General features: G+C 42.5%; 1 protein-coding gene across 8 annotated transcripts in view; it reads right to left on the bottom strand.

The window, feature by feature from the left end:
• HECTD4 (HECT domain E3 ubiquitin protein ligase 4) overlaps positions 1-23,203 on the bottom strand; it is a 225,708-nt gene that overhangs the window by 18,682 nt on the left and 183,823 nt on the right. For all 8 annotated transcript variants that reach the window (XM_056821721.1, XM_056821722.1, XM_056821726.1 and 5 more), the window contains exons 52-62: positions 22,554-22,680; positions 19,275-19,412; positions 18,625-18,761; positions 15,286-15,446; positions 12,986-13,167; positions 11,815-12,020; positions 11,378-11,508; positions 10,237-10,442; positions 6,368-6,550; positions 4,081-5,384; positions 1,343-1,550 (exon numbers count right to left, since the gene is read on the bottom strand). In XM_056821721.1, the coding sequence (XP_056677699.1) occupies positions 1,343-1,550; positions 4,081-5,384; positions 6,368-6,550; positions 10,237-10,442; positions 11,378-11,508; positions 11,815-12,020; positions 12,986-13,167; positions 15,286-15,446; positions 18,625-18,761; positions 19,275-19,412; positions 22,554-22,680 (2,983 nt within the window). The remainder of the gene's footprint in view (positions 1-1,342; positions 1,551-4,080; positions 5,385-6,367; positions 6,551-10,236; positions 10,443-11,377; positions 11,509-11,814; positions 12,021-12,985; positions 13,168-15,285; positions 15,447-18,624; positions 18,762-19,274; positions 19,413-22,553; positions 22,681-23,203) is intronic.

Genomic DNA, 23,203 nt, shown 5'->3' with positions numbered 1-23,203 from the left:
AACCTGGAAATGGCAATGGGGAGCAAGAAGTATTCCAACTCTTTTGCTTTGACCCGTGAACTAGAAATTATAAATTATATGTTGTTTACTGTTCTAAGATTTAAAAATACAACATGCAATCCTGAAAGAACAAGTTTATTTTGGTCTCTGAGCATGTGTTCCTGCTTTCTTAATTTTTCCTAATCATGCAAATCTGATTCTCTACCACCAATCCTGTGTGGCACTGACATTGACTGTGGCCCCAGAAGGCAGTCTCAGAGTTTCTCAACAAAATTCATCATCTCCCTTCCTTCCTCTCTTCTCATTTCCTTAAGGACTGTTACTTCTCTTAGGTGACATTGATTAGTGTGTCCCCTAAAACAGACTGATGATGACATAAAATCTTAATACCAGCCAGAATGTAGCATAAATAGCACAAAGGACTATTCAGTGCCAATGAGGAGGGAACTGAGTATGGTTCAAGTGGCCAGTTTCAGGTCTATGTGGAACACAATTTTTTAAAAGCCAAATATGCATCATATAAAACAAAGTTTTGTTAGATTTTTTAAATGCTATGTATAAATGGAGGTCCCATGAGGTTTCTCCTTAGTATAATTAGGAAATAAAACTAATTGATATACATGCAAGGCACAGAAAGACCAGCCATGGATAAGTGTGAAGTCCAAAAGAGAACACAGATAGATGGTAGGTAGGCTCTATGTAGCTGTGATGAGAAGAGTCAGCATACTCCTGGGATGACCCAGTAGGACATGTCACACCCAATAGGTAAACTTTTTGCTAGGAATCGTATTGCTAGGAATGTTGTTCAGTTCTGGGCTCAGTCTGAACTCTGTAGTTTGGGAGAGCTGAGGAAGATGGAAGGAGAGCATAGAGAGAGAAAATGGCAACTTGACAGAAGGCTAATGGAGGTGGGAATGTTTCACTGGAGAAAGAGAAGGCTTGGGAATCAATATCAAAAAAAATCTTGAAAAGATTCTATTCCTTTACTTTAGAGAACAGAATAAAATAAATGGGTTTAAGTGTCAGCAAACTTAGAACTCTTTGATTGAAAGTAAGGTTAAATACTATGATGACCTATTATAGGAGCCTACAGAATATCTAGCCTTGGTTGAGAGACTAATTCCCTGAGATGTATTGCTTTGGATGGAGGCCTGGCCAAGGGAGTAATTTCTCTCTATAGTAAAATCTGACAGACAAAAAGAAAAACAAAACCAAACATCCAATGGGCAAAAATTGCATTGTGCTTGGAGAAAAAAAGTAATTCTAGGACCATACCTTGACCTCAGACCTCCAAATGCTAAAAACTACATCCTAGATAGCATCTCTATAGAGTAACTTGTACCTTTAATTGATTTATCATTGAAATAGTCTTCTAGTCCTGGGCTTCCTTGGGTATCAAATAAGCTTTGGTTTACTGTTGACACAGTTAAAATCTCCTCAGTTGACATTTCCATTAATTCATCTTCACCATCCAGGCTTGACAAACCAATCAGGTCATTATTGTTGAAGAGACTTGCTCGGATCTTCTCAATTTTGGCTCGGGAGCGTATCTGTATGAATAATGAGAAGGATCATCTGAAGCTTTGATAGAAAAGCAATCATCAAATGCTAGAGCATGAGGTGTTTTTCTTCCCTAGCTTTGAACTGGTCTCTATCTTTTCTCTTTCTGAAGACAGTTCTAGCCATCTATTCCCATTAACCACTTAAGGCTGGTACTGTCAGGTTGGCCAATTCACAAAAAACAAAATCACACAGGCAACTTTCCTACTTAGGAGGGCCTAGTACTATTTGGGAGCATATTAGTTTAGCTGTGACAATAAGACAAAACTATCTCTTAGAATAACTTGTAAGGCCTGACAAATCAGAAAGAGTTCTCTGGCAAATGTCCCCATGGCCTTGGGTTCCAAGGGATAGCCTTGTAACTGCTTTGACTGTGACTGACAGCTCTCCAGATGCTACAGGACTGGGAGTGTTGACTGACCCTTCAGGAATGGGTCTCAATTATATTTCTTTTTTAAAAATCCTTTCTTTCTTAGTATAATTCTAAGAAGAATGGTAAGGGTTAGTCAATTGGAGTTAAGTGACTTGCTCAAGATCACACAAAGAAGTATCTGAGGTCAGATTTGTCCCAAATCCTTCTGACTCTCCAGGCCTAGCACTGTGCTACCTAGTCAGCCTCTAAACATATTTCATTGATGCTACTTCTGGGGTAGGGTGGAGGGGGAGAAAGAAATTATTTATGTGGAAAATGTGTAACATTGTGCCCTTCTCATGGGATTTCTTTCTTGTCCTAAAGGCAGGCACACTCTAATCCTGATCCTGCAGGTCAGGGGTACAAGGTAACACAGATGTGCTGTGAAAAACATGAGATAGCCCAGACCTCTAGACATCGAAGTCTCTGTAAACAAAATTTAACAATAAGGAGCTCCATGTTTTGTTTTGAAAATGCCACACAGCTTTCCCCAATGAGGCCTTTTCTCACTAACCCATTGCTGACATGGGCACTGCCTCTGCTAGTTAGCACAAATGCTACAAGGCAAAAGGCCCAGAGGACTCTGGGAGTGGGACTCCTTGATAAGCAGGAGCAGGAAATGGTTCAATCTTCCTAGAGGCAAGAGGGCTCAAGAAAACAGAAGCACTTGATCAAGATAATTACTACAATTATAATCAAGAATTACTAGTGGGAAGGACAATCACAAGACCAGTTGCCCATTCAGTAAAATAAAGGTTGCTTAGGGAAAGTCCCTCCTACCTTGGGAGCTTCATAACAGTTGCTGATTCTAAAGGAGCTGTCAGAAGAAATAAGTGACTTAATGGGCTTGCTCCAATTCTTAAGCCAAGGCCATTTCAAGAAAACTTATTTTTGTCTTCAAGAGTATCAGGGATCCCAAACTGTGGGGGTACAGTTCTAACCTCCTTTGTGCACCTCACAATACTTGTAAGCAGCACTTTCTTGATAACAATAAAAGGCATTTATTTGCCTCAAAGTGTTCACACCATGTGGTTGTAATAGTGTTTATGGTAGTCTCCCACCCCTGTGATTGGGTGGTTGACCAGGCCTTCCTCCCACTTGGAATTCCTTACTCTGAATTCATGATCCACCTTTAAAACCCAACCCAGATATCACTTCCTCCAATCAGTGGAACTTCACCTTCCCCATCCCTAGAATTCATGGAGCACTTCATTTGAGAACTTGAGAAGGTCCTAGCTGTGTGATCCTGGGTATTATAGTTACCTCTGTTGGCATTTGATTCCCCTATCCCCCACCTAGATTGTGAGATTTGTAAGGATGGGGGCAATGAGGGATGTTTCTAATCTGCATTTTGTATTGCTTCCTATAGACCTGTCAAGCAATGTGATTTGTACACAGCAGGCACTAAGGATTGCTAGTTGCATTGTTCTATTGAAGTATAATACAGAACATTTAACTCAACACTGTTGGGAAAAGCTATTCCATCACTCTAGTGGCTAGTGGATATAGCACTGGACCTGGAGCCAGGAATCGTAACCACCACCACCACCACCACCAGCTCACGATCTGACAGGTATTTTATTACCTCACTTGATCCAGTAACAGCCCTGGGAAGGAGGTGCTATTAACCCCATTTTACAGATGAGGAAAGTGAGGCAGACAAAGGTATGTACTTGTCCAGGGTCACAGAGTTAGTGTTTAAGGCTATATTTGAACTTAGTTCTTCCTGACTCTAAGAACTCTGTCCACTGTATCACCTAGCTATCTTTTCCTTAGAAAGCTCTGAGTTCAAATCTTGCCTCAGGTGCATGCTAGCTATATGACCCTGGGCAAGTCACTTCAGCTGTCAGCTCCAGTTTCTTCATCTGTAAAATGGAGATCATAAGTCTCCCAGAATTGTTTTGAAGATCAAATGAGATATTTGTAAAGCTCTTAGCAAACCTTAAAGCACTCTATAGATGCTCGCTGTCATTATTGTTGTTACTGCTATTCTATATATGTCTCATGAATGAAAATGAAATGGAAATAATCCTTTGTGGCTCTGAGACAACATGAGGGCTGAAAGGAACAGGGATTGAAGTGACACATTGTGGTTCAAGAGCTGTTACCTCTACCACGGCGAAGCCTTTGATGGGACGAGACATTAGGGGCTGGTTGTCCAAGGATGTGACTGTATACATAGATCCCACATCAGAGACGGAGGCTGTTTCTGCATTATCAATGGGTTCCCCCAGGCTCCCCAGACTGCCCAAGCTTCCAGTGCTACAGAGAGAAATGTCCAGACTCTCCTGACTGGAGACAACATGGGGCTCCAACAAACTGGGAGGGATGGCCAGCTCCAGACCAGGAGGGAACTGCTCCATAGAGACTTCGCTAACAGTCTGGGAGAGCCCTTGGGAGCTGCAGATGGATGCCTGGCTGGTGGAAGCAGAGGCACTGACACTCATGGCGGGGGTGACGCTGCTGGAGCTGCTGACATCCAGGCTGTCAGCACTGGGGAAACCTACAGGCTTCTCTGGCTCTGTTTTACTATCCCCTCCTTCGGCTTTGTCCTTGGGTTTTTTGGGGTCTTCTTCCTGCAGAGGAATGTAGATCTCGTCTTTAAAAACACCCCCATGGGCATTGCAAGCCTTCCGGATAGCACTCCTCACGATGCCCTCATCCAAGTGTGTGGGGATGCCTGAGATGACCAGTAGGCGGCTGTGGGCGGTGGGGCCCACGAGGGCCTGGCAAGCATCTGCGATGGCATCATTAGTCACACCAAGCCCTTGGGGATCTTTCTTGATAAGATGCCGAAGAATAGTGAGCAAGGTCAGGGCTCTGTGAAACCAAAGCATGTCCTCAGGTTTGCTGCCACCAATACTCAGCACGGAGGCATCCGCTTCCACTGTTCGGGAGGAAGATCGTTTACCTGATGAGGAGGCCTTCTCCCGTTTCATTTTCACCTTCTTCCTCTTGGATAGGAGGCTGGGACTCTGTGGGGTCTGTCCCGGGGAAGATGAGGAGGAGGAGGATGAGTCGCTAAGATTCGGGGTGTTTGTGGAGGCCATGACAGTAGAGGTCACACTCATGTTAATGGGCAGAGTCACCTCGGCTACAGCCAGGCAGGCCTCCATCAGTGCATGGAAGTAGGTGGAGAACCTGCCCTGGTCAGCCCCCGCAGCTCCTGAGCCTCCACAGGCACTGCTGGTGACCCAGTTCTGGGTCTCTTCATCATAGAGCTTGTGCAGCTCAGACTGCAGGGCCATGAGCATGGCCAGGCAGGGGTTGAGCTGGAGGGCAATGGAGGAAGACAGGCCAGACGGTTTCTTCTTTTGCTCTAGGCTGTGTACTTTGCGCAGGAGCTCTGCCAGGAGATGGAAGATCAGCTCCTTTACACATGCTGCCATATCAGTAGTCCAGAGGAAGTTTCCTATTAAAAAAAGAGTCCACATCAAGCTGCTTTTGCAATTTAAGCACCTGAAACTGGTGTTCTCATCTGCTGTCAAACAGGTGGCTGTCTATCCACTGGACTCAACCAGATAGGACACATTACCATGGCAGAGTCTTCTCCCCCTGGCAATGACATCTACAATAGAAATCACTTCTTTCTCTAGTTTCTTGGCAACACACTAAGACTCAAACAGAAACTCAGGAAGATGGGAAAAGACCATCCATAGGAAAAAATGATAATGCTACTTAATTAGCCCTGAAAGTCTCAGACACCCCTGAAAGATGGAGAAACTTGGGATATGTTCATGTCAGGGCCAACAGGGTGGATTTTGTTCTTCCCCAGTGTGGTGGTGCAGGGGTAAGAGGGCTGAGTGAGGGTAGGGTCCTTACTCTGCCATTGTGTGGCCTCAGTCATGTCCCTCAGCCTTTGGGTCCAAGTCTACTCAAGTGTGAAATGAGGAGGGCTAGACTTAATGGTCTCTAAGAATTCTTCTGCTTCTAAGGATTATGATTCTAATTTGAATGAAAAATTCATAGAGGAATGTTTTTTTTCCAATCTTAGAAAACAATTTTTTACACAGCAATCAGTCTGGAATGACTGTGAGGCTCCATGAAGAAGAAATTACTTTGGGATTTTTCATAGCTCTCCTCTACACAATCTGACATTTTTCACAAGAAAGGAGGGATGCATTACCTAAGAGAATGGCTGAAACCTGAACGGGGCTCAAGGAGAGTCTGGCCTCAAATGCGATTTGACTCCAGATTGGATTTTATCTCAGACACTCTCTGTGCTACCTTGAACAATATGCTTGCCATCTGTGAGCACTGGTTTCCTCAACTGTGACAAGGGTACACTCAGAGCCCCATTTCTCAGGAATATTGCTTGTCAGACTTATACTCAGTCTATATAACAAACCCTAGCAGCTTGGGCCACCAAGGGCACTGTCATCATTCTTCACTCACCTAGAAGCTCAACCACTTGTAGCAGGACTGAAGCTGGGATGATGGCATCAGGATCATCTTCAGATTTCCCTTCACCATCCTCAGATTTCCAAGACAACAACTGCTCAGCAAAAGCCATGGCCAGTGGGAATTCCAGGGGCAGAGAATGTAGCACCAGCACAGCTCCCGGAGGTGGAGAGACCCCTAGAACAACCCCGCCCCAGAAAGGAAGGCCACTGATCAGCCTTTGATTTCAACATTAGGAAACTAACTGGTAGAGGCCAAGCTGGAGAGGATGGCAACAAATGTGAGCATTCTATGAATGGGAGAAAATCTATACAATTTCCTTTCAAAAGAGACAACAGAAGATGGGAAAGCAGTATAAAAGTGAGGAGGAAACAACATTCTTGAACCACGCAGAAACAAACTCATCTTATGTGAATCCTATCTTGTACTTTAAGGAAATGTTGACTAAAATAATTCCACTTGTTAAATGAATGTTCTGTGCCCTGTACCTCTGGCACTGTATTAAGACACCAGGGATTTCTTGTAAGGAGAGTTGGCTAACTAAGAGGGCCAAATGAGCCATGAAATGAACAATGTGCCACTGACACCACAGAATCCCCAAATCTCCAAGCAAGAAGGGGCCTCAGAGACTCCCTAATAGAATCAGTACTGAAGCAAGAATACCCTATATAATACCTATCTTTGTCATGTTTTCTTGAAGACCTCTGATGAAGGGAGAGCCAAGTCACTGTTTCCTAAGGTAGCTCATTCTATTTTGGGATGGGTTTCCTTTTTAGGGAGCTTTTCTTTACACTGAAACTCAATCTACTTCTTTGTTCTTCCCCTCACTGATGCTAGCTTTGCTCTCTGAGACCAAAAAGAACAAACTTCAATGCTCCTTCTACTTGATGGCCCCCTAAACACTTAAAAGTCTACACTTCTATTCTTCTCTCTGTCCTAGGGTGAAAATATCACAATTAGGGCTAGAAGGAAGCTCACAGATCTTCCACTTCAAACCTTATTTTACAGAAGAGCAAATGGAGACCCAGGATTTGCTTTGTGCCACAAAGCTAGTAAGCCCAGGTTCTCTGACTCCAAATCCAGTGTTCTTTCTACCATGTGACTTTGCCTTCTTTATAACTAGCCCTGGTTCCTTGGCAAGGTGCCATTTTGGCCTTTATCCTCTTGAAGCTCTGCAACTAACTGAGGCACTTTCTGAAGTGGAGTACCCCAAAGGACACACAGGCCTCTAGGGTGGGTCTACACAAAGCAGATGAACGAACTCCCACCTATCTGGCCTGGACACTAGGCCTCTCAAGATAGCCCTGGTCTTTGTGGCTGGCATACCATTTAGCAATTCAGATCAAGTTTTCAGGTCTCTCCACCTCCACTTCTTATATTATGTGCTATCTAGTCCAACATAGCCTAACTTAGACTTGCAGAAATGACTTCTGAATGCTAAAAACATTTTCTCCTCTTGTGAAAGGATCTCTTAACTCTTTTGCTGATACACTGGCACAAGGAGTCCCCAGGTTTGGTTGTCAGGCACCATAAGCATTGATAAGGGGCCACCTGAAAAAGTGTTGTGGAGAAGGATGTTGGGAAGGCTGGCCCTGCCACCAACAAGCTGTGTGTCTAAGAGCAGGTACATCACTTGAACTCTCTTAGTCTCCATTTTCTCCTGAGTGGAGATAATACTTGCATTCCCTCTTCCCAAGCTTGCAATGAGGCAGGTACTCTGCCAACATTCTCTGGAGGCTCACAGTGCCCAAGGCTGGTCCTGGTGTGGTCACTTGTTAGCTATATAATTAAGGGTACTTCACCAGCCACATGTTTCTGATTCTGAGCTTCCACATTTACTAAATGGGAGACAGAAGATTAGTTTTAGATTCTTTGATCTCAGAGATCCCCTTCTAGCTTTGAAGATCTGTTTACCTAAACTACTTGAAGTTATTATAATTGTTCAACTAGGAGTCTGGAGACATTAAAAGCACAACCAGGAGGTAGTTCTGTGGACATGTCTGAGTTTCTGGCTGGCTGGCTGGCTGCCTTCATGAAGAACTTAAGAAGAGCAGGCATACAGTGCTGGGTCTGGGAGCCTCCATCTATAACTTAAATGTTTAAAGTTAATCCAGGAGACAATAAAATGACTTCAAAATGGTCAGAGTACTCTGCAGTTTAACAGTAAGTTCCATTTGAAAGCTGTAAGCCTTCCTGGATCTTTCTCCTTGATGGAGATACTGGGTACTGGAGTACCTGGTACCAAAATCGTCTCCTCCTCCATCATCTGCCTAGAAACAGCATCTTGTGTAGGAGAGACAAGCAGCAAGCAGCACCATGAAGATTTAAATAGATTTCTTTGTCACCTAACACTGGTTTTCAGCACTGAAACGATGGCAGCTTTAATCAAGATGTCTCGAGAGACAAGATACATTGTTTTGTCCAATGGTAATATCCCAAGTGCTATTTCCTATTTAGGACTTGAGAATGTTTCTATGGCTTTCTGAAGGGTTCCAGGTATGAACAAATCATGAAAGTATTAAAGATGTATTCAAAAGCTGACTCTAATAAGCAAAGTGCCCATGTACCAGACTTATGGATATATTGGCCCACTACCCTGGGGACCGGGGTTTATGCTCAGCAGGTTTGAGGAATGAGAACTCGATGAAATTTGGACTGAATGGTGAAATCTAAATGAATTATTACTCTGTTCCAATTATAGCAAGAAATAATCATTCCGGCCATAAAATAACCATCCCAAATCACATGTGGGAAGAAAATAACATCCCTAATACAACCAAACAGTGCAGCACCTGTCAGGCCTTTGCACAATTATGCAGGTCCCTTGAACTGCTGTCTGAGTAGTTCTGACCAGTTTCTTTTCCACTGGGAAATGGATTTAGCAAGGCAGAAAATCTCTTTCATTTTAGAAAAAAAAAAAGGAAAAGCAGAGAAATTGATGTGGGCAAGGAAGGCAATTAGGGTCTCATCCAAAGGATTGATTGACAGCTCAGACTAATTCCATGGTGAGGAAACAAGCTTTACTATGAGAGAATATAATAGTAGTGTGGCTATAGTTAATTAGCTGATATAGTAAGGAAGGTAAGCAAAGGTGGCAAGGGTTTTTGGCAAGGGTTTTTCAGGAATGTTATTTATCTTGATTAGTTACTAAGGAAGAGATCATTTGTTTGGGCAGTTGTTGCTGTTGCTTCTAAGGAACTGATGCCACTTTAGCCATGGTCCATTTTGATCTGCATGCCTTTATCCATGGTTTACCTTATTTCCCCCTGCCAGGAGCAAACCACAATGCCATTTGCAATGCTAATGATATATTAAACACCCTGGAGCAACTTTTGTTCACATTTTGTTCTTCTTTTCACCCAGACTAAGGAAGGCAGTGATTGTGGAAACTGAACATTGTTTGAACCTATTCCTATGTGACTGGGAAACTTCAGGGTTCCCTAATCAAAGGTTATACATGTGAAGAGTTTTCTCATAATTGTGAATTTAAGCAACCCATATGTCTTTTCTGAAAAGTGGCCCAATACTAATCAATTAGTTATTGTTTCTATTTTTTTAAATCCTTACCTTATGTCTTAGAATTAATACTGAGTATTGGTTCTAAGGCAGAAGAGTGGTAAGGACTAGGCAAGGGGGGTTAAGTGACTTGCTCAGGGTCACACAGCTAGGAAGTGTCTGAGGTCACATTTGAACCCAGGACCTCCCATCTCTGGGTCTGACTCTCAATCCACTGAGCCACTCAGCTGCCCCCTCTATTTTTTTCAAAACTGTTTCCAGTTACTTAGTTGGATTTGTGGGACATTTCAGCCCACATCAAAATGATTTCCAACCTTTCATCACTAAATGCTAATCAAGAGATTTACCCAGTTTGATGTGGACTTTGTCAGTCGATATGATCACTGAAGGATATTGGTTGGTGGTTGGAGGTGGGGTAAGCCCTGTGTTGGTTGGAGAAGCGTCCCGTGGATAGCAAACAGCTTCAATGAGATTGAGCTGGCCATTACGCTTCACTTTGTGACCCAGCCCATACAATAGTACGCGAGCCCATGGAGCCTTGTACAGTGAAGAGCTGTGAAAGAAGAAATGAGTGTTAATGGAAGAATTGGCCACACATACAAAAGATACTAAAGACAGAAGTGCTCTAATGGGGATGATAATAAGAGATTTGGCTAAAGGAATCCTGCTTAGGGATTTTCACCATATTCTATGAAAGTGGTGTGGTTGAAAAAGCATTGGATGGCATGTCAGAAGACCAGGGTTTGAGTTCTGACTACTATTTACTAGCACTATATAACCCTGAATAAATCTCTTCACTTCAATAAGTCTGTTTCTTCATTTGTAAAGAGAAGGATCTTTATTTTCCAGGGCCATTGTGAGGACCAAATAGCATTTTGGCAGGTACTTTGAAAATTATAGTACTGTATAAATGCCTGTGGTTATTATTACTCATGACTATTTCTTTGTCAGGAAGACGTGTTTCCCAAAGCAAATGCCCTAGATTCAGCAACTAGAAAATGACTAAACAAGAACTGAAGGACCAGGTAAGCATGGGGCCCAAAGACCAAAGGACAAAACGCAACCCCTCACAAAGGAATCTAAGAATCAAGCTTGGGAGTTGTGAAAGCATGATAACCATGCTTGGCCTTAAGAAGACACAAGAGAAGGTGCCTATCTCCCCTATTTGATGAGGTGGGAGAGTGAGGGGATGGATGCTACAGAGAATATTAAGACTTCCTCCTTTTGTGGATGTTTTGCTGAATTGCCTTTATTTCCTCTATGTAATAAGGGATGGCTCTCTGTGCCATCCAGGAGAGGAGCGATAGCCTAGGAAATGGAGGGGATGTGAAAACAAGATACCAAAAAAAAGGAAGATGATGGCCCTAGAGAAATTTGGAAACAGAGGATATATAAGAAATAACTTCTGTGTTTCTTTGCTAACTTCATCAAGCCCCATATCTCCTCCCTCTCTCTCCACTGCCTTCTACCTGACCAAGGCCTACTTACTCTTTACGGAATCCAGACTGACTTTCTTTACAAGATACTACGACAAAGGCTGCCCCAGGGAAATTAACATCCATGTTGACTTTAGACTCAGAAACTGGGAATTCTTCTGAGGGAAACTGTTCCGGAGCTGTCTGCAGAGAGATATTTAATCATGAAAATCACAGGCTACAAACATGAATGAGAGCATTTCATCCTCTTTTGCTAGGTATAAAATGAAAGGGTAAGAAGTATCTCAGCAGTAGGTGTGGTAGGACAAGGAGGGTCTTTAGGGAATGGGGAAAACAAGGTAACATATACAGAGGCTACTCCAGAAGAGGAAAGGAAGTCCCTGGAAAATAAACTGGGCACAGGGTTTTTTTTTTTTTTAGCAAATTAATACATGTTCTACTTTTAAATTGAGACCATACTTCGATTATAGCAAAGATTTTTTTTTTTACCTGCAGGAAAGAGCAGATCTGTCTTGTTAGTTCTAAAAGGCTCTCTTCCCCTTGATGGAGGGTCCGTGTGATGGCAACATTAAGCCACTCTCTGACTGTCTGTGAGCTGCCTTGGTAGAAGAGATCTGCAGCAGAACAGTTTTGGGCATGGATGCAGTGCTGCAGAGACTGAGCCCAAAGGACAGCACTGGAGCTGATGGTGCCATCTGCAAACAGGGAACAAAACAGGGCCTGATCTCAGAGTCCAGGGAAACAGAGGCAGCCAGCAGGACTGCACTTGGGAGGCTGAATCTGAAAGCACACCCAAACTAGCAACACCTAGGAGGTACCTGTCAGCTCTGCTTCCCTCTCCTAACCATGGATCATCTACCAGAGGATTCTGAGAGGAGTTCAGAGAATCTGTAAGCACATTCTAATGCTTCAAAGCTCTGATGATCTACTGTGGAAAGGGGCAGGGAAAGGCCAAGGAAATCTCAGCACTTGAGAATCCTAAACAAGGCCCAGTGTCATGGAGGCCACAGCACATGCATCTGAGTGGGGATGGGATGGAGGAGGCAACTACTCCAGGTGCAGCCCCAGATGAAAGGAAGGAGAGAGGGATGGTTGCAACCAATCCAAGAGGATTTTGCTCTGGGCCTGAAGAGCAGAATAAAGCAACATTTGCCAGGCCTGTCCCATCTTAGAGATGAGCACTGTGGCATCTCCCCTAACCCTCCACAAAGACTACATGAGCTGGCTTTCCTATATCCAGCTTTGTCTGAAATCATTGTGTATGAAAGGGACCTGGCACGAAGGAGTTCTTGGCAATGAGAGTATTTCTCTCTGATTCTTATCATATTAAAAAGCATGTGTGGCTAGTCCTCATTCAGTTAGATCACACTTCCTAGTCTCTCCCTAAGCCACAATGACTTGAAGAAGCTGACCTGACACTTGACAACAGTAGAAGTGTTGAGAGTTGGGGCCAACTTAATGTGATGAATATAAAGAACAACAATTTAGAAAGATGATTTCCTCAGAATCATTTCTCCATCCAAGGCTCCCCATAAGTGCTCAAGCCTTGCTCATCATGTCAAAGGAAGCAAGGAGTAAGAGCACAGCATTATCATGACCTTGGAGGGATCTGATGAAGCATTTGTTGACCAGGGCAGTGACAGTAACTGAGGTACTTTACCAGGAAGGGGTGGAGCAAGGAGCTGACTGGACAGGAGCTGTAGATGTTCCAGGGTGATGTCCCGAACAGCAGGGATGTGAAACAGACGGGTAAACAAGTGAGGCAGTTTCGGGGCAAAGATATTGAGGAGGGCCATGCGGCAGTAGAGCCTTGCCAGAGAGGCCTCGCATCTCAGAAGCTCCCTGGAAAGAAACATGGGATACGGGGGATGGAAGTCTTCTGCTCATCTCAACCACAGAGCCCAGTGACTGCCATTTTCCTCAAATCACCCCCATGACATGGTGGCCACCCTTTGATTGGAGCCTGTGAGATTTATTTTGCAAACTCGTGTCAAGAGAACAGGTTCTTCTTTTGAAATCTGCCCATCAGGGCATGCCCAGTGCCCAAGGCAGGCTGTCCTTTGTGTTTCATGGAGGGCTTGGTCAGAGCTGACTAGAAAAACAAAGGGCACACTTGGGGCTTAAGGAGCTCTGGACTTCCTTTCCCTGAGGACAGTGGTTTTAATGTCATCAAAGAGATGTGTTTAAGGATACTGGAAAATCACTATGAATACTCAACTAGGGCTCCTCTGGTCCTCAATCCTGCACAATCTTGTATTTACTAACTACAAGGATAGAACCTGTTAGAGATGAAAACTACAGAAAAAGTCTTTTAGAAGCAGTTTTAAAATGTATACAAGTTTTTGGTCTCTAAAAGCTCCTCTGAGGGGCAGCTGGGTAGCTCAATGGATTGAGAGCCAGGCCTAGAGACAGGAGGTCCTGGGTTCAAATCTGGCCTCAGACACTTCCCAGCTGTGTGACCCTGGGCAAGTCACTTAACTGCCATTGCCTAGCCCTTACCACTCTTCTGCCTTGGAGCTAACACACAGTATTGATTCCAAGATGGAAGGTAAGGGTGGTTGTTGTTTTAATAATAGAACAAATAAAAGTTCCTCTGGAGGCCATGGAAGATTGGGTCATGTTATTTACTGATATTTCTTGAGCAGCCCAAATGAAATTTATTACAAGAACATTTGGTGGGGGCATCTAGGTGGTGCAGTAGAGTGCTAGGCCTGGAATTAGAAGGACCTGGATTCAAATATTACCTCAGACACTTCCTAGCTGGGTGATCCTGAGCAAGTCACTTAACCCCAATTGCTTAGTCATTTTCCTTCTGTCTTAAAGCTGTGACTAAGGCAGAAAATAAGAATTAAAAAAAAAAGAATACTTGGACTCTGTTCGGGACTGGTAGCCATGAAAAAGCAGGCTTTGGTTCTTGGATGGTACTGACCATTAATATGTAAGATCTGTAGAACTGAAATCCAAGCAGACTTAGTAGATGTATTGGGAAGAGGTTAAAGAACTCACTGGACTCCCTCCTCTGCCTCTCCCTTCCCTTGGGATAAAATTGTTTCTAAATGTAAATGTATCATGGAAGGAAAAGAGCAGCATAAATGTACTAAGTCTTTAATCAAGATGCCAACTACCTTGAAGTCTGCTCATTTCCAATTTCAAAGAACTAAAACTGTTCAGCCCAGCAATATAGGACAAACATGGGTGGCTTTCCTTAGGTAATCTTTTTCATGCTTGAGGTTCAGCTAACAAAGTGAATATTTTCAGCCTAGGAAAGGAGTTCCAGAAGCCTGTTTTGGTGATGAATTCCTTTATGTTTATTTGAAAAGAAAAGGTCTCTTTGGAAGGCATGGAAATGTACACCTTTATCAGGCTTTGAACAGGATTGCCCAGTAGAGAACCCAATTCAAAGCACTTGGTCACTAGGAGTGGACATTTCTCGAGGGTATGTTATTGGTTACAATCATGATGCTCTACATTTGGATGCTACCTTGAACTTTCTAAGAAACTTTCAGATCTGTGACCCATTTTGCCGACCAATAACCAGATATCTGTCAATAATAAAACTAAAAGGTCTATAAGTAGAAAAACCTTCAGCATATTGTGAAGGAACACGAGATTCAGAGATATACCTGGGGGATATTTTTCTATTAAAACTAATAGTTACGAATCTAATCTAAAGTTATGATCTAGTTATGAAATACTACCATTGCTAATAGACAAATGGCCTGTACAGCCCATGTGGCTGGGTATGCTTCTATGCTGCCATGCCCTTCATGTCGGAGGCAAGGCTCCTAATTCCTCTGAATTCCCCCAAGGTGCCAAGCACAGTGCTGGGCGTATAACAGATGTTCAGTAAACACTTGACTGACTTAGAAGTAATAGCCTCTATAGGAGAAGCTGCCAGGAGGGCTATTCCTGTGTAGACTTCCTAGATAGAAAGTTTTAATTAAAGGAATTCTGGGTTACCTGTGAATCTGAATGTTGGTGTTGTCCAGGGTAACTAACCCATTAGTGGCAGTCCTCCGATAGCCTGCAGGCGGCCTTTCTAACATATCTATAGGATACCAGTACCGCACCAGTACTCCTTCACTGCGGAGGTAAGTTTCCACTTGCACCAGTTCATTTACCTATAACAATAAAAAGAAATTTGTAGGGTTTTTTCCTGAATATTGATTTTATTTGCACAGTTTGAAAATAGGCACATTTATTTTTCACTCCAGGCTTTCCAATCCTCTTCTTCTATGTGGGAAGCCATTGCTGGCTCAGAACTATTTTACTATCAAAAAAGTGATATGACAGGGAAGGTAATGTAATACATTAAATGTGTGACTGCCAAGAGCTGTACAAAATACTTCTAAACATTTGCCTTTTTGTTTGGATTAAAGGGCAAAATACGATACACATTGAGGTCAAAGAGACCTGAAAAAACAAAGGAATGTCTAAATCTTCTAGATAAAATATGGTTGAAATACTAGTTATAAATATTTAAAACAGAAATGGAAAAAAGAGTGTAATGATAGAGTAAATTTAAATACGTGCTGGTCACATAACAAGGGACAGTCTAAAAATCTAAACAGATATGGTCAGGCAATGGAGATAAATTTAAACTGTTGCTTCTTTATAAATAATTTAAAAAAAACCCTTGTCTTCTGTCTTAGAATCAATACTAAATATAAGTTCTAAGGCAGAAGAGCAGTAAGGGCTAGGCAATGGGCAGTAAATGATTTGCCCAGGATCACCAGCTAGGAAGTGGCCAAGGCCAGATTTGAATCCAGGACCTTCTGTCTCCAGGCCTGGCTCATTGAGCCACTTAGCTATCCCCATATTAAACTTTTTAAAAATTACCTATTATGTTACTCTTACTGATGGAATCAATGCATAGGCATTTATTTAGTAAGAACCTAATATGTGCCAAGTATTATGTGAAGCACTGAAGGATACAAAGATAAAAAATGAAAATCTCCCTCTGAGTTCATGTCTAAATTTCATATGCTAATATGCACAGAAGTTATACATGTTAATGTTTAATAATGTATACCTGTATACATCTAAGTTACACACTTGGAAAAGATACAAGACAAATACAAGATAATTTTGTGGGAAAGACACACAGCTCTGGTGTCAGGAAAGGTCTCCCATTGAAGGTAGAATGGACTGGACTTTGAAGGAAAGGAGTGATTCTAGGAAGCTGAGGGAAGGAAGAAGAAATACGTTTCAGGTTGTAGGGCAATGTGTGCAAAAGAATGGAGATGGGAGAGGGATCATGGTGTGTGGAAAACAGTAAGAGGGCCAGCTGGGCTCAAGGAGTGTAATGGACAATAAAAGCAGGAAAGGTAGATTGGAGGCAGGCTGTATGTAGGCTTGAAAGGTCCAGCAGAGGAGTATCTTACCAGAGATAGTTGAGAGCAGTGGAGTTTGCTGAGCAAGGGAATGATATGGTCAAATTTATAGCAAAGAAGCCATATAGGAGGCTACTGCCATAGTCCAGCCAAGAGGTGACAAGGGCTTGAATTAGGGCAGTGAATGCCTGGCTGAGTGAAGACAAAGGGACAGATGCAGAGGAGGTAGGATCAGCCAGACTTTGCAAGTGATTGGCTATGAGGTTCCTGAGAGAGAACTGAGAAAAAGAAGGGAAGAGAGCCCAGGAGAAAGCCTTTAAGATTAGACCAAGTTGTATGTTCTTCATATTGCTGATGCTTCCAAAACAGGGAACCTATTTGATGACTAATCTCTATTTTGGGGTCATTAAGGCCCCAAATGAAATCACGTAGATGCAGTTAGGATTCAAATGCCAGGGAGGAAAATAAAAAATAAAACTATACTTAGAAGCCAATATAACACAGGAAGCCAAGTCACTCAAAAAACACTAATAAATTATTGCCTCTCGTGCAATGCTATTTTCATGATTTTCTATTTATAGATGATTTCTAGTTACCATGAATTTCCATCGGTAAGTACTAGTCACCAGTGTCAGAGGTTTGAGCTACACTGGACCAGAATGATTTAAAGTTGCAAGATGAAAGTATGAGTTGGCCTAATTCTGTATTTAAGACAGAGTTCATCACTGCCAATCTTATTGCATTAAACTCTACTGTGGTGTGAGAGTTGGCTTCTTAAAAGGGCAGCGCAGAGGACTCTGCCAGAGTGCTTGTAGTCTGTGTCTTCACAGAACACAGTAAAATCATTCCACTAAGTAACCTGGCCTAGCAGACAGAATTTGTTCAGCAGAACCTGAAGACCAGTCCTGAGTTTTGTCTTTATGTTTACATCTGAATCCTTAGATCAAAGCTCACAGAACTTTATAACAGAAGTGGTCCTCAAGGTCATGGATTCTAACCTCAACATTTTACCAATCATGAAACTGAGGTCTGTGAATGTGGAGAGATTGTAAGGCTTATAATAGGTAGAGTCTAAAGCAGAAGTCAGGTCTCATGGGTCCCATTCTAGGATTTTTCTGATCATATTGTGCTGACTTCTTAGATAAGAAGTATCTTGATGATAAGGCAATACTCTAGAAGGAAGGGCCTTGTCTTGTCTTATTTTAACTCTCAGATCTCTCCCAGAATCTAGGCAAAAAGTACAAAACTTTGAGCACAGCTAGTTTTGTTTCTTAGATTTCTTAACAATTGACCTCTATTCAACAGTTGGGAAATAAAGGAATCACCCAAGTGTAATGAGTGACTGGGAAACTGGGGAGAAGATGGGCACATGGTTTGTTTGGATCAACTACTGGCCTTGGCCATCATAGCCAGCTCCTTGGTCTGGAAGGGCAGACTCAAAGGACTATTTGACATTTCCAAATTTCACCCTGGTTAGGTTAATCCAAAGTAGAGAGAGATGTTGCTTGTACCACTTGAGGACATCTGTTTTCTGACTTTTTTCATCAACTGCGGGTCTTTACCATGCATTGGGAAAGACATGGCTGCTGCCTGTAGAACTGACTGTGGTTCAATTATAGGATTTGTATGTGTCCAAGTTCCCTGGGTCTACAGAGAGGATATTTTTGGCCCTCAAAGTTTTTAAATTTCTACATTCAAAGGAATGAAAAAAAAAATTGAGCTTAAAACAAAACAAAACAAAACAAAAAAATCTGTACTCCTTACTTTCTTGTGGCCCTAGGGGTATATGGTGGTTTGGGTGATAGGTGCCAGAGTGGACAAAGCAGGCCAGAGTGCTGTCAGAGGCTCTGAAGGCTACCGCCTAGGTCATACAGCTAGGAAGTGTCTGAGGCCACATTTGAACCCAGGACCTCCCATTTCCAGAGCTAGCTCTGTCTAAAAGCATGTTTTAAAGTCATTTACTTACCGAGTCCACATCCAGAACAACTCCATGGAGGCCAAAAGTTTTTAGCATTCCTCGTATGGCAAATTTGGGGAGTGCAGTCCCCACAGCACTGCTAGCCACATTGTTACTGTCTGGAGAACGTGTGACCACAGTGAGACCTGAAGGCCAAAGGAGGGAGTTTTTATTCAAGAGCTTGGATTGCTGTGATCCAGTGTTATCTCTAAGTCAGATCTAGGATAGGATGAGGGACCTGGAAAATATCTGATTATGCCCTCAGAGTGGCTGCAGGCAATATAGCAGAGAGTTCACCTTGGGGAATGGAGCCCAAACCAACATCTGTTGGCTAGAAAGGGCTTTGGCAACTTCTTTCCCCTCCTGGCTTCTACCCCAGTGCATTCTCCTAAGGTGATCTCCCAACTCTGGGATTTTCTGTTTGTGCTTCTTGTGCTGTTGAGGAGAGGGATAGCCTGAGGATGTCTGTCCTTACTAGAATAATTCAGAGCTAGACTAGGGGCCTGGAACAAATAGGTGTAAGGGAAGCCTGGAGCCTCACTGCGGCTCCCTGGAGCAATCCCACCCATGGCCCTAGGCTTTGTTTCTCATGCTCATTGCTTTCAAAAGGGCCCATTCTCAATTCCACATTTGTAGTAAAACAAGAAGGAAAAAGAAACCTTTTCGAACTTTATCAATTGTGAATTTATTTGCTTCATCTTTGATGTCTTCAATTGTGGGAAGATAAAGATCTCTGGGGATGCCACCGTTCTCTTCATAGAGAAATTCTACAGTCTGCCGGGCAATATCTACCATTCCTGAAAGACAAAATGACCTTTTGGTGAAGTTGTGTCAATGGCCCCTGTTCATCCTCCTTCACGAATAGCCCAGGTTGGTTCCCTACATAAGGGCTGAACTCACATAGAATATGTGTTCCTCTCCATGCTATCCCCTGCTTCTCCAGGGAAAGCCCACTCTTAAATCAGGCTTAGAAGTCACCAATCTCACTAGGAAGCTAATGAAGGCTATATGGCACTTCTTCAGGAAAGTCAGGCAGGCAGACAGGCCAGCTACCGTGTGGCTACAGGGGTGGGGAGGATGTGGATGTGGGGGTGACATACATTCCCATCTGCCTGCTGACACTGGGGTGTTTCCCATGATTTTAAGGGAAATGGTTGACAGGTCTTGCCTTTAAATAAAGGCCATCTTTATCACTCCTCATGTACCACTCTGCTCATTAACTGTCCACATGGCAATTAGCAAGGGTAGCAATTTGCAGTGCACAATTACAAGGGAGATTGTAATTAGAGAAGAAGGCTTACAGAGAGAAGCCAGTGCTAAATGAAACAAAAAGAGATAGCATGGACTAAGAATCACCCTTCCCCCTAAAGTACTTTAGTTTTAAGAATTCTATAAAACATCTCACTCCATTTTTCTTTTCTTTTCTTTTTTTTAAACCATTACTTTGTCTTAGAATTGATACTAAGTATTGCTTCCAAAACTGAAGAGTGGTAAGGGCTGGGCAATTGGGATTATGTGACTTGCCCAGGTCACACAGTGTCTAAGGTCAGATTTGAACTCATGCTCTACTCCAGGTCAGGCTCTCTATTCACTGATTGCCCCTCTCTTTCTGAGGACTATTAAGGACTATTAAAAAAATCATCTGACTTCATTAACTACATGACTCGACAATCTCCTGATGCTAATAACCAACAATTTGTCCTTAGAGGGTCATGGCAGGAGATCACTAATTACATTCTATTTTGGATCATTTTCATGCCTTTTCAGCTCAGGGTATCAGCCTCATCAGTTGACCTCATCATCTCAATGTCCTGAGCTGAAGCCTCAGAAAGAGTGATGAAACAATGTAATGTGATGAAGAGTGCTGGGTTTGGGGTTGAGGAACTGAACCAAATCCAGGCCCTGCCATTTGCCAATTCTGTGATCATGGGTGAGTCACTGCAGCTCTCTAGACTTCCATTTCCTCATCTGTAAAATGACTAGGTTGGACCAGATAGCTTATAAGGTTCCTTCTAATTCTAGATCTATGATTCAATGAACTGTATTGGAATAAGTGGTTAATATACAGCCTGGAAATCATCAGAAGAAAAGAGGAACCATGGTTCTAAGACAAAACTAAGGATTTCTTTCTGATGAAACTTGATGTGTTAGTAATGGTCTTTTCTGTATCTATTTCTTATAATCTCTTAAGGATTAAAAGATTACATAAACATTATAGATCATATAAATGTTGTGTTTATAAAAATCATATATTGCTCTAGAAGTGTGTTTATTCCCCTAATAGGAGGTAAAGTCCTTGAGGACAGGGACTTCGTTTCTGCCTCCAAACCCCTGGTACCTTGCAGAGTGCCTGGCCTTGAAAAGGCATTTAATACATCTCTGTTGAATGGCTTTTATTGAATTCTTTCATTCATAATAACCAACAACTTCCCAAATGGCAAAGAAGAGCTACCAATGTTATGGCATGCTTGGCTACAGCCATTGCCATCCTGACCTCTGGGAAGGGTGATAGACAAGTGGAGTGGATCACTTCTAAAATCTAGGTAGAAAACAGGGCTTCTAAGGGAGTGCCATTCATCGAGATAATGCTGGAGCTGGGTGAATTGGCATTAAGTGGAAATGCCAGGCTACCAGATGGCTGTAACTCTCAGCATCCATGGAAGAGGAAGAAGGGTAAAGGCTCCCAGATTAAATCTTGGCATCCTTTGCTGGGACTCAAAGCAAGTCTGAAGCCTAGATTCTATCCCTATGAAAAGAGGCTCAGCACTACTCAGAAAGGGGGCATTTCTTCTCCTCTAAAGCAAATGTTTACCAAGAAGAAGAAACATAAAAAGAGAAAAGGAAGAGACTAAAAATAGGAATAAGCTGTCTGCAGCAATTTTCTGGGCACAGAATCCTGAGCATTCAGTGCTAATCTATCACTAAGAGCAAAACTTACACTGTTCTTGGGCTAGCAAAATCTCTCTGATCTTGCAAGGTGACTAAGAAGAAAAGCCAACTCTTATAATAATGAAAAATACGTGTACAAAAATATTTATAGCTACACTCTTTGTGCTGGCAAAAAAACTGGAAAATAAGGGGATGCCCATTGATTGGGGAATGGTTGAACAAGTTGTGGTATCTGATGGTGATGGGAATATGATTGTATTGAAAGGAATAATGAACTGGACAGATTCCATGTGAACTGGAATGACCACCAGGAAGTGATGCAGAGTGAAAGGAGAAGAACCAGGAGAATGTTATACACAGAGATGGATACACTGGTAAAATCAAATGTAATGGACTTCTCTACTGGCAGCAATGCAATGATCCAGGACAATTCTGAGGGACTTATAAGAAAGATGATATCCACATTCAGAGAAAGAACTGTGGGAGCAGAAACACAGAAGAAAAACAACTGCTTGATCATATGGTTTGATGGGGATATGACTGGGGTTTTGGCTTTAAATGATCATTCTATTGCAAATATTAATAATATGGAAATAGGTTTTGAACAATGATACATGTAGAACTCAGTGGAGTTGCTTGTTGGTTACAGTAGGGGGAGGGAAGAGGGGAGGGAAAGAACATGAATCATGTAACAACCTGGAAAAATGGAAAACCATGGAAAAATATTCTAAATTAATTAACTAATTTAATCAATTTAAAAATTAGAAAAAAAAGAAAAGAAAGAAAAGCCAACTCTTTAACCTTCTAGGTCTTATAGTTTGAGCTAAACCTTCCTAAAACATTGGTTTTATAAACACCTGTGAGTTAGCAGAAGACACTCAGAACAAAAGCTGCCCCATGGGAAGGGTGTAAAGCTGGAAGGAGCAAGTAGAGGCCTCTCTCTGTGTGCAAGGGGCAGCCTACTTCTCTTACAATAGTTCATGCCCACTGCATCTCCACTTCCAAGCATACCCCTAAAGAAAACAAAGCAAATAAAGGAGCCAACAGACCTAGTTGTAGAGCCCCCTTAATCTGGTCCAGGCCTGACTTTCGCTCAGCTTCATTACGGAAGCGTCTTCTAATGGTTGGAAAAACTTTGGTTTCCCAGGCTTTCACAAGCAGGGCATAGTGGTCCTCCTGGAAAGAGAAGATAAACAGACCACCAGAGAATGAGCAAGACTCAGTGGGTAAGTGGTGACTGTCATTCCTGACTTCTTTGCTGACTTAACAATTCTTTATTCATAACATATCTTCTCTACTCCAAAGCCATCAGGTCTGAGCACAGAGTTCACAGGCCACCAGTGGAGAACACAGCCCCCAGCTGCTGGGGGAGAGAATAGCTGAATTAAGGACAGTTTCCCCATTTGCTTTCGAATGCATGAGGGCAGTTTCATATTAACCCATCTTTCCTGAGTCCATACCAAAATACATCCTTTTATTGCCATCTTGGATCTATATAGGCAAAGGAATGACTTCTTACCTTGAGCAATTCAGACTTTTGCAAATGCTTGGTAGTTCCCCCCTTTTTTTAGACAATTCTTACCATCTGTCTTAGTCTCAATTCCTTTTTAAAAAATATAAAAACCCTTACTTTTCTACATTGAAATAAATACTACGTATTGGTTCCAAGGCAGAAGAGTGAAAAGGGCGAGGCAACGGG

This window comes from Monodelphis domestica, chromosome 3 (assembly GCF_027887165.1).
Source record: "Monodelphis domestica isolate mMonDom1 chromosome 3, mMonDom1.pri, whole genome shotgun sequence".
In the NCBI taxonomy this organism is placed as follows: Eukaryota; Metazoa; Chordata; class Mammalia; order Didelphimorphia; family Didelphidae; genus Monodelphis; species Monodelphis domestica.
This window is presented reverse-complemented; position numbering and strand designations above follow the sequence as displayed.